The 13435-nt window shown below is 44.5% G+C and overlaps 1 protein-coding gene across 6 annotated transcripts in view; it reads left to right on the top strand.

Moving 5' to 3' along the window:
* The window catches only part of NHS (NHS actin remodeling regulator), a 244250-nt gene extending 231261 nt beyond the window's left edge, over positions 1–12989 (top strand). For 3 of the 6 annotated variants that reach the window (XM_074534660.1, XM_074534662.1, XM_014265217.3), the window contains exons 4-9: positions 737–799; positions 2952–3144; positions 6259–6390; positions 7640–10597; positions 11087–11213; positions 11927–12989. In XM_074534660.1, the coding sequence (XP_074390761.1) occupies positions 737–799; positions 2952–3144; positions 6259–6390; positions 7640–10597; positions 11087–11213; positions 11927–12551 (4098 nt within the window). In that variant the 3' untranslated portion in view covers positions 12552–12989. The other 3 variants (XM_026791820.2, XM_074534664.1, XM_074534661.1) reach the window with 3 other exon arrangements.
* Positions 12990–13435: the final 446 nt, after the last annotated feature.

Genomic DNA, 13435 nt, shown 5'->3' with positions numbered 1-13435 from the left:
CTTTTTTTTTTTTGTTTCCTATTTCAAAAGAAGTCAGTTGTCCTTCACTCCTTAATTTTGAAAACTGGACATTGCCACAAACAAACCAGAGTTTCTGATAGAAGAGGATTTTGGAGGTGTAGGGATTCACCAAGACCCAGGATGTTGTGGCCATTGCTATTTGTCCTTTCAAGTTACAAAAAGGGACCAAAAGCCAATTGGTTGTTGTCACCTTGCCACAATGAATGCAAACTTAGAGAAATAGTGGTATCATCAGAAACACACAGCAATCAATGTATTTGATAAATTACCATCAGCATCATTATTTATATCCATTTGTTTTAAAATTAAGAAAAAAATGGAAAAAAAAATCCCTTACATTATGAAAAAAAATAAATTTATAATGTAATTGGATATGTATCTTCCACTGCTTCAGCTCCATGCAGAACACAGTCTGAGTTACCCAATCAATACAAGGCATTCTTGGGACAATTCAAGCATGTCTGTACAAGGAGGATGAACCAATTTCACTGCAGTTTTGTCTAATTCAAGTAAGCAAAACCAGTACAGACTTCACAGGGATCCAAACCAATCTGTTGTGGGACATAAACCCATCAATAGGAAACAGAGTGAAAATCTCTGCTCATTTTGGTTCTGATGCTAATTTATCCAGACAAAATTTATGTGCTTTTACAAGAATTGTTTTGTGTATGTTTTTAATTTTAATTTTATTTTTTTTCACATTTCACATTTATAGTTTAACAGCACCCGTTCGCCCTCCCCAATTGAGTGTTGCCACATGACCCCCTGGAGTAGAAAGGTACTGGAAAAACAAGCAATCCTCAATTAACAGCCCTGTCTCACTCTTCTCCCTTCCAGATCCTAACCCTTCCTCTTGCTTGCTTTTCACTTGCTAACTTTACTGTGCTAAAAGAGGCCATTTCTGTTTTTCTCATGTCAGTAAGACACAATAATAACTTTTTTTCCCCCGTTCTGTCATTCTTCACACCTTGGATAGGTTCCAGGAGCTCAAGGCCACAAAGCTGCCTCCCCCTATCAGCTCCTTTAAAAAGCCTGAACTCAGACAGACTCAATAGCGTTAGCAACTGCATTTAATTCCCTTGCCATGTTTTGCAACTGCCCCTTTTTTTTCCTGAACGGTAGGAAATGGTTTGGACAATGCCACACCAACAGCAGGTATTTATTTTCTGGCCATTTGGTGATGCCACAGCTTGGAGAGCAGGAGTTCTGGCAGCCAGGGTTACTCTGCCTGCTTTGTCCAGCACTTCTTCGTCACCCAGGGAAGGATGAATTCGGCAACGAATGCAGAGTGTGTGTGTGTGTGTGTGTGTGTGTGTGTCCATGTGCCTCTGCGTGTGTGCAAGGGTGGGTTTTTTGCATGCATGCATCAAACTTAGGGCGGGGCGGGGGGGAGTTACCTAGGAAACAAAGTCTTTTGTGCTTGAAGTTTATATGAGCTATTCACGTCTGCCTGCCGGGAATCGGCACAAAAGCTGCAGGCAGAAAGAAGGCTGCAATGTTTGACTGAAATCCTACGTGGGAAAAGAGGGTTTTCTGCGGGCGGGGGAAGAAGAAACCTGTGTTGTCTTGGGCCTGGGGGTGCTGCAGGAGGTGACACTGACCAGGTAAGTAAGTGCCTCTGACAGTTTAAACAGCAGCTGCAGAGTTAAGGTCTTTAATGCTTTTGGGGCCAGGACGTAAATGCTGTTTGGCAAGCCTGAGATGGTTAATTCCCTCAGGATTTGTGAGGAGCCTGGGCGGAGGAATGGCCAAAGTACAATGGCAGAAAGGGCATGATCCTGCAGTGTTCAACACCCACCTGCTCAGGGCTCTGCCATGGCAATGCAGAGCAGCATTTTATTTTTGCCCTGTTTGCTATCGAAACTAAAACTGGCAAATAAAGTGTAAACAGCAGGCATGAAGGAGGGAAGGCTGGTAGTTAAGCAGCTGGGCATTCAAGACTGAAGAGAAAGCGTGTCTGAAAGGGATTGCACTTCATTTTTAAAAAATAAGAGGCAGACAGATGTCCTGAGCTGGCCAAACAGTTGTCACAGCTTACAGAAGAATGTATTAATGGAAGAAGGGAGGGAAATTAGGCAGAAGAAGGTAAAGGTAAGTTTTCTCCCCTCCATCCCTTCCAAACAAAACAGAAACTTTTTTTTTTTTTGCAAACAAAGAGAATCTCCCCCCAACCCAAGCTGGCAGCTAGCACCATACAAAAATGCACTTGCTTTATTTCTCTTTGCAAGACAGGGTACTGGGGGATTTGCTGTTTCTTCCAAAAGAAAACAAACCGTCTGTGTTTCTTTCATGCTCTTTAATTTTCTATTTCTTCATCTTCATCATCTACTACTTCTTGTAATATGCTATAAAAATATGCATGGTTTCTAAATAATTTTTAATTTCTCCTGGTGGTGGATACTCTTTTCTTTGGTTGTTATCTCCCTGTCCCAGCACTGTCAACACCTGCCACTTCCACCACACAGCTGCTGGGTGGCTGTACTATGGTCTGCTCTTGGTCTGTGTTTGTACAAATGAAATGCAAATGGTTATTCTGAAATATGGATGGGTCTTCTTTAAAGCTTTGGACCTTCTGATGCTTGAATGAATGGTTGTATGAGGCCAGTTGCAGATGAGAGCCCACATGTCTAATGCTTGTGGTAACTGAGGACATGCCATGGCTATGCACAAATGCAGGATGTGCCCCTTCTGACAGAGGAGGTGGCCTCTAAATGTCACTGTAAATGTGCTTACTTCCAGTATGCTGAGGTGTTTTTCTCCTATTAGCAGGATGTTAAGTTTCCATTGGAGAATGGCTGGTGCTGTGTGACTTAGAACGATTCCTTCCTGCTTCCCTGTAACTGATTTCTGATTTGTGTGTCTGCTTTGTTTCAAAATTAGCATTGTGTGCCTGAGTGGGAGACACTGATTTTGAATGTATTCATTTGCAGTCCCATCCACCAGAGGACGAAGATACAGATGTCATGTTAGGGCAGAGGCCGAAAAATCCAATACATAATATCCCTTCTACACTGGATAAACAAACCAATTGGAGTAAAGCACTACCTCTCCCAACTCCAGAGGAGAAAATGAAACAAGATGCCCAAGTGATTTCTTCTTGCATTATCCCCATCAATGTCACTGGTACAAATCTCTTCTATTTCTTTTTGTATTTATTGCATGGTTCAAGGGAGGTCAAGTACTTATTTTGTTTATTTGAAGTCATGGGATTGTGCAGTCTTGGGGCAGAGATCCTAGCTTGAAGATTTAGTTTCTGAAAGACAGTGGGCTAAATTTATCCCTTATGCGTGACTGCTGGAGTCACTGAAGCTGCATCTAGGATTAATTTGGCCCATATTTTCAGTCATGTTATATGGTGTAACATAAGCCTAGTTCCCTGTATAAACAATGTACTTTTGTTGTGTATATAACCTACAATCTGTATTAACAAAGACCTCAAATAACTTTTTGAATGTAGCTGACTGAAATAATGCAGAAAGCCACCAAAATTAATCATATGATCATCATGTGTAGCAGGAGAAGAGAAACTAGAGAATGTAGGCTACTATTTGCAGTGCTTTAAACATGCAAGGCATGAATGTGTAGCATGCAAACCATCGCTCTCAGATCTCTTTACATGCAGCTATACTGAAGGTATAGTAATGGCATTTTCTTTCATTTCTATAATGTTTGGATATGTTTGACTAGATTTATTTGAAGGAGAACTTGTTTATAGAAGCAGCAGGTATCACTTATTAAATGTGATAGATTACTTATTTTCAGAATCAAAAATCAGGCTGTTTTTCTCTTTCTCTTTTTCTCTTTCTTTCCTTCCAGAGAGCTATGGTAAATGTAAAGTTGATCTGAATTTTCCTCAATAATATTTTCAAGTACCAAGTTTTGATTAACTTAAGAGCATAAAGTGGGTTAACTTTCACAGTTATAGACTTCAATGTAAACAATCAGGAGAAAAGAAGGGGCCTTTAAGTTAGCCTTCATTCTCCAGAAAAAATATTTGTATTTAATTCTATTTTCCCAGTAACTGGGGGTTGGGATGAGGTCACAGCCCCTCACATCCATTGTTCTTCCCCATGTCTATCAGTGGTACACAAACCTTCCTGCAAGACAGGCTGCAGGATTCACCATGGTGCTGGGGAGAGTTGTATGCCCACAGTCCAGCCCCAGCTCACAACCAAGGCTTTTGGGCTTACAGCATCATGGTCACAAGCTCCCAGCTCCCCTCTGTCCTGGCAGAGGAGGTGACACTTCACAGTGCCACCAGCCCTGCCTCCCTGCGGAGGGGGCAGCCAGGGGTGGGTGTCCCTTTCTCCAGGACAGTGCTCCGGGCACAGGAGGGCTGCCAGGACTGCCTGCACACACCCTGCTGGGCTGCAGGCCAGCTGGTCAAGGTCGTAGGCTGGGCACTGCCTCTGGAAATCCCCACAGAAAGTCAGAGATAATGTGGCGTATTTCCACAAGGTAAAGCTGGTGATAAAATGATGCTCCTTCTAGTTTCAATACAGAACGCTTACCAGAGCAGGCTTTCTAACAGGGCTATTGTCACCTAGTGCAGCCAGAGAACAGTTAGGTCTGGGACCAATGTTAACTTTTCCAGTAATAGCCATTTTTGCCTAGACTCCACCTGCCATACATTGGAACCAAATTTCCACTGATCAGTTTTACAGATCAAGAATGGTATGTAATCTTCTGGATGTTTATGTGTATCATTCTCATTAGCACTAATGGGAATAATTTGTATGCATCACGGGGAAGAAATACCCTTTTCCACTTTCCTCTCAGAGATGACCCCCGTGCATCTGGCACACAGAGCATGTTCAGCTAACTCACAGTTGCTGGAAAACCAGCAATGATGCTGATTGATTTTTTGTTTCAAAGAGTTTGCTTTTAGTTCTCTGGTTTTGTTTTTTAAGCTTCTCCCAACCCTGAGAAATGTTCACTTTTTTGAAAATGATTGTTGTTGGAGTTTACGGCACTTTTGTTCCATATTAAAGAAAGTTCTTCCTCTGCTTATTCCAGGGGCATTGGTGGTTACAGGACATCTGTCTGAAGCCTCTATTTCACTGTAGTAGATTTCAAGAAGAACTTTTACAAGAAAGTTACTTTTTAATGGTTTACATTGTTATGTAATGTAATATGTATGTGTATGTCTGTGTATAATTATGTTTTCTATAATTATACGCTATTAAACTAGAGCTTCTTATCAGGATTTCTTTTTCCTTTTGTTTGCTTTAGTTTGTTCGTTCTTCTTAAGATTACAAACCACTGTACCAGCAATCCTTATGTTAGTGTTTTTATGGACCTGGCACATTTTTTCCAACTTGTCCCATGTCAACTTTAGAGAGCATGAGTGAGCATACAGCTCTGCAAAAAACCAGTGCAGAGGGGCACTGGCCTTCTGGTCAGCCTCCTTTTAACTACACAGCATAAAATCAAACTGAAAGACACTTCCATTTGCTAATGCCATGGAAACGTAAAGAAAACAATGAATTCTCACCTATTCTGTATGAAGGTGGTCATAAACAAATGTACTCAAGAACTTGTACTTCTAAGTCTAAAGTGAGGATCTTGATTGCATGACCTGAGCAGACTCCCACCCTGTGCTGGGCATGTGGGAAAATCAGGCCACTTCCTGATGTATGCAAGTAAATGGCAGCTCCCTGTTAATGTCACTCTCAGTCATGTGTCATTGTCACAGAGAATGCTCTCTAAACTTGCATGGTGACTTGGCCCCATTTTAGCTGTCTCCTTCCTTTTTGAAATGTTAGCTCCCTTGGCATATTGGTCTCCTAAGAAGCACCCAACTACTGCAATATGGCATTAGAACCTTAAAATGTTTTCTTATGCTTATTTGCTTAAAATAAGTCAGGCTACAGGTGAACAGATAATGCTTTGCAGTCAAGTTACTATCATTGTCCCTATGACAGATAGATAAATAGCTGTAAGAAAGATGCCCTGCTACCAAGAGCTCTCTATTTGCTTTCCTGATTTTCTTTCCTTTTTCTTTCCTTTTTCCTTTCATGCCTTCTGTTATTTTTGGCAGAGCAGGCTGCTGAGGGGGAGCTGGAATTAGACGTAAAACTGTGATATACTGTGATATAATTTACATAAGAGCTACATAAGGGCTCCCTTATGTTTATTCACAGGCTTAATCCAAGCTCACATGCCTCCACTGTGTTCCAGCCATGAAAATTTGTTTACTATTTCTAAAGGCTAATGAGACCTATTTATGGGTTGCAGGAGTTGGTTTTGACAGAGAGGCTAGTATACGCTGCTCTCTTGTTCATTCACAATCTGTACTACAGCGGAGACGAAAGTTGAGGAGGAGGAAAACCATCTCTGGCATCCCCAGAAGAGTGCAACAAGAAATAGGTGTAGTATAAATACAAATCTTCCATAGATAGCTTTCTAACCAACTTAAATTGCAGGGATATGAGCTGGTAGCTAGTCTTCCAAAGAAACAAAACCTTGAAAGTGTAAATATTTGTAAAATTTAGGAATGATGTGTTTTGTTCTTTTGATTTACTACAGTAAGAAAAGCTATATTACTCCATATGGCCTTGAAGGACTGGGGGCCTTACTGAGTAATATAGATGTACGTGTTCAGCTCTTATTGTGTAAATGTTAATCAGTTCTTTTTTTCTTTTTCATTTTATTTCTGTTATGAACCCATAGTTATGTGCATAAAAAGTAACTAGATTAAGTGAAAGTTTTTTCTTGCATCAGGGGAGTTTAAGGTAAAGAACTGACAGATGTTACTCCACAAAGTGATGATGAGTTGTCACAACAGCTGGATAACTTAGATGAGTGGCTGAATATCCACCAGAGATACAGCTGCTGGTACTTTACGGGAGCTTTGCTAAACATTCCTTTTATTTATCACACTCCTCAATTCCTTCCTATTATTCTTTATCATCAAGAATATTTGCCTTAAACCTACCAAATTACCTCACTTTTTGTCAGGGTAAATTAGGAGCAACTCTGTTGAGGGCAAATTCAGTGTGGAATTCTTATTAACTCAAAACGAAACAAACAGAATTGTTATTTCTTAATATTCATTTGCACCTGAAGATGGCTCTGGTGTTTCAGTTGGTTGCCATGAAACTCGACTGGAAACAGAAGAAATGTGTTTATGATAGGGAAGAAGTAATCAGAGAACCTATGAATGAAAGATCCTTTTGTCTTGCAAATATTCTTGATAGTAAAGAAGCAGATAATGGAAATACTGAACAGACGGGAAGGAGAAAGAGAATTATTTTTAGAAGCTTATGGAGTATTTTGTCCAGTAGCCACTCCCGAAAATTTTAAGTAGCTGAAATAATCTTAAGAACTGAAAACTTAGTATTTGTCGTAATATTTAGCACAGCAAGCTCAGCTCATTCTCACACTGAGAATGCATTGCAGAAGTCATGTTGTAGGACTAGAATTTCCCTACCTCACTGGCAGGAGATCTGCCTTATAAATTCTTTATACAGAACTTAAATTTGGTCCAATGCTCATAAAGATTAAAAAATAAAGAATACAGAAGAAAGATAATGTCTTCTTGGGTTGCTCTGTGGGTTGTCTCATGCCAGGAAATGTGGAGCTCTCTCCCACTCACCCAGCTTTCCATGTGTCCTAGATTCAGACGAGTCGCCAGTGGCGAGAGAGCGCAATGTGATTGTGCACACAAACCCAGAATTCCCTGGCTCCAGCAACAGGAGGTTGGGGACCCGGGATTCGGAGTGCCAGACGGAAGAAATCCTGATAGCTGCTCCCTCCCGGCGACGGATCCGTGCCCAGCGGGGGCAAAGCGTGGTCGCCTCCCTCTCCCACTCCACTGGCAACATCCTGGTGCTGGCAGACAACGGGGATGCAGTCTTTGCTGCCGCTGTGAGCAACCGCATCCGCTCGCGGAGCCTCCCCCGCGAGGGCGCCCGGGCCAGCGAGGGCCATCAGGATGCCACCACCAAGAGTGCAGGGTACGAAGCAGAGCACTTCCTAGCTGGTCAGGAGAGGATCCCGAAAAAGGGGAAGGAGATCTTGAGCAAGCAGAGTTCACAGGAGTGCCAGCCCATTGGTTTAACTTGTCCTCAGCACCTGCATAGCCCCGAGCACAGCATCAGCGAGAGGGGGAGATCGCGGCTGTCAAGGATGGTCGATTCGGGCAGCTGTGAAATTTCATCCAACTCAGACACCTTCGGGAGCCCAATTCACTCCATCTCCACAGCAGGAGTCCTGCTCAGCAGCCACATGGACCAGAAAGATGACCACCAGTCCTCCAGTGGCAACTGGAGTGGGAGCAGCTCCACATGTCCCTCCCAGACATCTGAAACCATTCCTCCTGCTGCCTCTCCTCCACTAACAGGCTCTTCACACTGTGACTCCGAGCTGTCACTCAATACCGCTCCCAATGCCAACGAGGACTCCAGTGTCTTCATCACAGAGCAGTTTGGTGACCACGCAGACAAGGTCAGGGGTCACAGGGCAAGCTCCTTCACATCCACTGTGGCAGATTTACTGGATGATCCCAACAACAGCAACACAAGCGACAGTGAGTGGAACTACCTGCACCACCACCATGACGCCTCCTGTCGCCAGGATTTCAGCCCTGAGCGCCCGAAGGCAGACAGCCTGGGATGTCCCAGCTTTACCAGCATGGCCACCTATGACAGCTTCCTTGAAAAGACCCCCTCTGACAAGGCAGACACTAGCTCACACTTTTCTGTGGATACTGAAGGATACTATACCTCCATGCACTTTGACTGCGGTCTGAAGGGTAATAAAAGCTATATTTGCAACTATGCAGCCCCAGGCTCTGAGAGTGGCCAGACTGGGAGCGTGACTTCCAGCCTAGCTGACTATGCCTGGCAGGAGTGTGTGAGCCACAGGAGGCAGGCACGGCAGTGCATCTCACTGAAGAAACCAAAGGCAAAGCCAGCCCCACCAAAACGCAGCTCGTCTTTGAGGAAATCAGAGGGCAGCACCGACCTTCCCGACAAGATAGAACCAAAGATCGGTGGTGGGCAGCATGTCTCTCACACTGCCAGGGAGATGAAGCTGCCCCTTGAGTTTTCAAACACACCTTCCCGAGTGGAAGGCCCCAACCTGCCAGCCAAGCAGGAGCTTCCCTGGCCAAACCAGGATGATGGCGGGTTAAAGGACACTCCATTTGACACCGCCAGTATCCCCTCCTTTAAAGATGAAGGTGCTGAACAACCTCACTATGCAGACCTCTGGCTTCTGAATGACTTGAAATCCAGCGATCCTTACAGGTCCTTGTCCAATTCAAGCACTGCTACGGGTACTACAGTCATAGAGTGCATCAAGTCACCAGAGAGCTCTGAATCCCAGACATCTCAGTCTGGGTCACGAGCTACAACCCCATCCCTCCCCTCTGTTGATAATGAGTTTAAGCTGGCCTCCCCGGAGAAGTTGGCGGGGTTAGCCTCACCCTCCAGTGGGTACTCCAGCCAGTCAGAGACGCCCACCTCTTCTTTTCCAACAGCTTTCTTTTCAGGACCATTGTCTCCAGGGGGGAGCAAGAGGAAGCCGAAAGTTCCAGAGAGGAAGTCATCGCTGCAGCAGCCACTCTCAAAAGATGGCACCGCCTCAGTGAGCAAAGACCTCGAACTTCCAATTATACCTCCTACTCACCTTGACCTAAGTGCTCTTCACAATGTCTTGAGCAAGCCCTTGGCTCACAGGCACCAGCTGCATACCTTTAGCCACAGCAAGCAGAGCGCGGTCGGGGACGCCCTGCAGCCCAGCCCTCCCTCTGCCCTTGCCATCACACCCTCCGTTCTCAAGTCTGTCCACCTCCGGGCAGTCAACAAGCCTGAAGGAGCAAAACATAAAGGCAGTACCCCAGACCTGCTCTGCATACAGGAGACCACCTTGATGGCAACTGAGGTCTCTCCAGGCAAAATGAGGCCACTCTTAGCTAAGAAACCAGTATCACGCCAATACTCTACAGATGAGGCCATAATGCTGTACATTGACACTTCCCCAGCAGAAGCAGGCCCTGGAAAACCACCTTTAGAGAAAAGCTCCTCTTTTGGTGGGCAGAACAGCTGTGAGAGAGAAGCTGTAACTTCAGCAAGCATGGGTCTGGTTGAAATCAAACCTGGGAATGACCAAACACACCTGGCCACTGAACACTTACCAGAAAGCTCTCTGAATCAGACATGTGCCATCCCCATGGATGGCTTTCAGAAGGGCTCAGCTGTCCCCACAAGTGATGATGAAACAAAGAAACCTGTCCAGGGAGCAGAAACAGTGCACGATCTTCAGCAAGTGCAGGCTCAGCAAGAGCTCTCCACAGGCAGCGAGGGGAAGGCAGAAGTGAGGCCTGTGGATGGAAGCCCAGCTCAGGCTGAGGGACCAGCCATCATCTATCAGTTTAAGCACGAACCTGATGTAAGCCACCATGTGCCTGGGAATATCAACTATGAAGCAGAGATGGCAGCAGTAGATTCACTCAGTGAAGAGGGTTGCAAGCAGGAAAACAATATCACATCAGGTATCCCAACCAAAAGTGCCTCTGATGACAGCAGGGCAGACGAGATGGTGGGCGGCGCAGACGAGCCTTCGCTGAAAGGTCAGTTGGGAATTCTTTCTGTGTCATACCCAATCAGGTGGTTTTGGATGGGATGGTAGTAGAATCAAAGCAGAATGGCACATCAGCTTCCCTCTGTAGGTTTAAGCATAGACACCCCTCGCTTTGTCTGTTAGTTGGCCAGCTAGCCAGCTCACAGCTATTTAAACTTTTCCAAAGTATTCAGACTGCATTTGTGGTATTTATTTCCTCCCTTGTGCTACATTTCAGCTGAAAAGATAAAAGTGAGGAGCATTGGCCCTGGGTACAAGAGAGTTTGATTATCACAGCTATTATCTAAATGGGAGATCTTGTTTCAGTGCTCCTTTTATGGGAATATCCAATATGGAACAGACATGACGTTTAGATTAGAGGGAAAAGGCTGTATGGTGGTATCACCCACTCTGTTATGAGCGGAGCTGGTGCCTCCAGCAGTGCTCTTGCAAAGTGCAGTGGAGTCTGACTCATAACGTGGCTTCTCTCCTTTTTAAGAGTCTTCTCCAAGCGATGAGTCCATTATGTCTCCACTGAGCGAGGAGTCACACGCTGACACTGAGGATGCCTTCGTGTCTCCAAACAAACCCCGCACTACTGAGGATCTGTTTGCAGTCATTCACAGGTGACCGAACCTTGTGGCAATGGGAAACGGTAACATGCATCCCTGCACAGCTGTCCAGTAACAATAGCTGCAGGATGGTTATTCTATGTTTAAGTCTTGTCCTCAAACTATGTTCTTCAGTTAACTCAGTTTCATTTTCTAAAAGGCAGCTTTAAAACATGTTTTATTAGGGCCTGGAGTGCAGTCTGAGTACCTTCATGGCATGTGTGGGATGCTTTACAGATAAAAACATCAGGCTGTTCTCTCTAACATACACATCTTCAAAGCAAACTACCTGCAGTGGTTTCTGTCTTCTGCCTACCAGTCCACCAGCTCTAGTCTGGTGAAAGAATTGTTGCAGGGAGAAGGGTAGGAAAAGGTATCTCTTCAATTTTAGAGTATTTTGTAATCAGCTGAAATTTGGGATCACAACTGAAACTGAAATTTTCTGATACTGAATAGATTATTCTGCACACTATTATTGCCTAAATTTCTGGATGTATTGTTGTCTTTACAAAGACTTGGTTGTGCATACACTGTCTTGGAAGAGGCTGGGTAGTGTTGAGAGGAACTCTACAGCTCAGTGCTGTGAGACACTGATAGCCTCCAATATTTTACAGAGGACTTGAGAAAACTCTGGCTAAATATAAAAGCATCTGGGAAACTCCAGGAGAGCGCTAAGCATTATAGTACAAAAATAATGTATGAAAGTGTTCTCCTTTGTGTTTTTACAGATCAAAAAGGAAAGTTCTTGGGAGAAAGGATTCTGGAGATCTTTCCGTAAGAAACAGATTGAGAGCTTCATCTGGGACCAGCAGCCAGCCTCCCACCAGCAGCACACTGCCTACCAGCAACATGCCACCAGCCAGCAACGTGGGCACTCCCATCAGCAGTCAGAGGTCCCCTGGGCTCATATACAGGAATGCCAAAAAGTCCAACACATCCAATGAGGAGTTTAAGCTACTGCTCCTTAAAAAGGGCAGCCGATCTGATTCCAGCTACAGGATGTCTGCCACAGAGATTCTGAAAAGTCCTATTTTGCCGAAGTCTCCCGGAGAGCTGACAGCAGACGCCCTTCAAAGCACGGAAGAGTCTCCTCCCACAACGAGCCCTGATGCATTATCGCCGCTCTCCCCCTGCTCCCCCAGGGTCAACACGGAAGGATTCTCCTCCAAGAACTTCCCCATGTCGGCGTCGTCGCGGGTGGGGCGGTCGCGGGCCCCGCCGGCGGCCAGCAGCAGCCGGTACAGCGTGCGCTGCCGGCTCTACAACACCCCCATGCAGGCCATCTCCGAGGGGGACACCGAGAACTCGGACGGCAGCCCCCACGACGATCGCTCTTCTCAAAGCTCTACATAGGCTGTGCACGTGCCAGGACCGGGCTGCCAACACCACTCAAGCTCTTAAGGATGTCAACGTAAGAGGCCAATGCTGTAGGAATCACAACAAAAAAGGAACAAAAAGAAGAAAAAGAGAACAATCACAGGGCAATATCAATGCTTTGGTGTGTTTGCGTTTGGAAGACGCTGGGGAAACAAAAGGACTACAGCTGTAGCTATTTATTACACTACATTTTCTAAAAGGATGAAGAAATGCTATGCCTGTTCTGTTTTCTTTTGGCTTCATTTGGTTTATCCCACTCTCATTTCCATTTCCACTGTAGATTTCAAGATTATTTACTTTCCAAAGGTGACTTTGGGTGGGTTTTTTTCCCAGAAGCTGCCCATCTAGAAACAAATCCCTCACTGTAGTGCTTCCCTAGGGAGAAAACAAAAAAAAAAAAAAAAAAAAAGAAAATGCTCTTGAGAATTGGTATTTTTCTACAGTAAAATGAGCTGAAACAAACTTTAGAAAAAATTAACAAACATATGTAAATATCATATTTTTGATAAAAATTTGTAAATAGAACTATCAAAAAGTGGACATGGCAAATGATTTACTGCATAACAGCTTTGTTTATAGAAGACAAATTAATTCAATTGTAATAACTGTATTCTGTGAATACCATTTTCATATCAAACATGAAACATGGCCACCAATAACCACTTTCAGTGTGACAGGCCTGAAAGATGGCATTGAGCAGTGGAAAGCAGGAATTTTCCAACTTAGTTATGGAAATTGAAAGGCTGACTGTGAGGGGATTAAAGAAACCATTTGTCTTTCTAAGGCAGTTCTAAAGAAGCTAACTGGAAAGCAGAGCTGGGAGGGTTACCGTGGGGAAGATGAGTGTGTTTCTGACAGAA

Source organism: Zonotrichia albicollis, chromosome 2 (assembly GCF_047830755.1).
Source record: "Zonotrichia albicollis isolate bZonAlb1 chromosome 2, bZonAlb1.hap1, whole genome shotgun sequence".
Classification (NCBI taxonomy): domain Eukaryota; kingdom Metazoa; phylum Chordata; class Aves; order Passeriformes; family Passerellidae; genus Zonotrichia; species Zonotrichia albicollis.
Note: the sequence above shows the minus strand (reverse complement) of the source record. Positions and strands in the feature narration are given on the sequence as shown.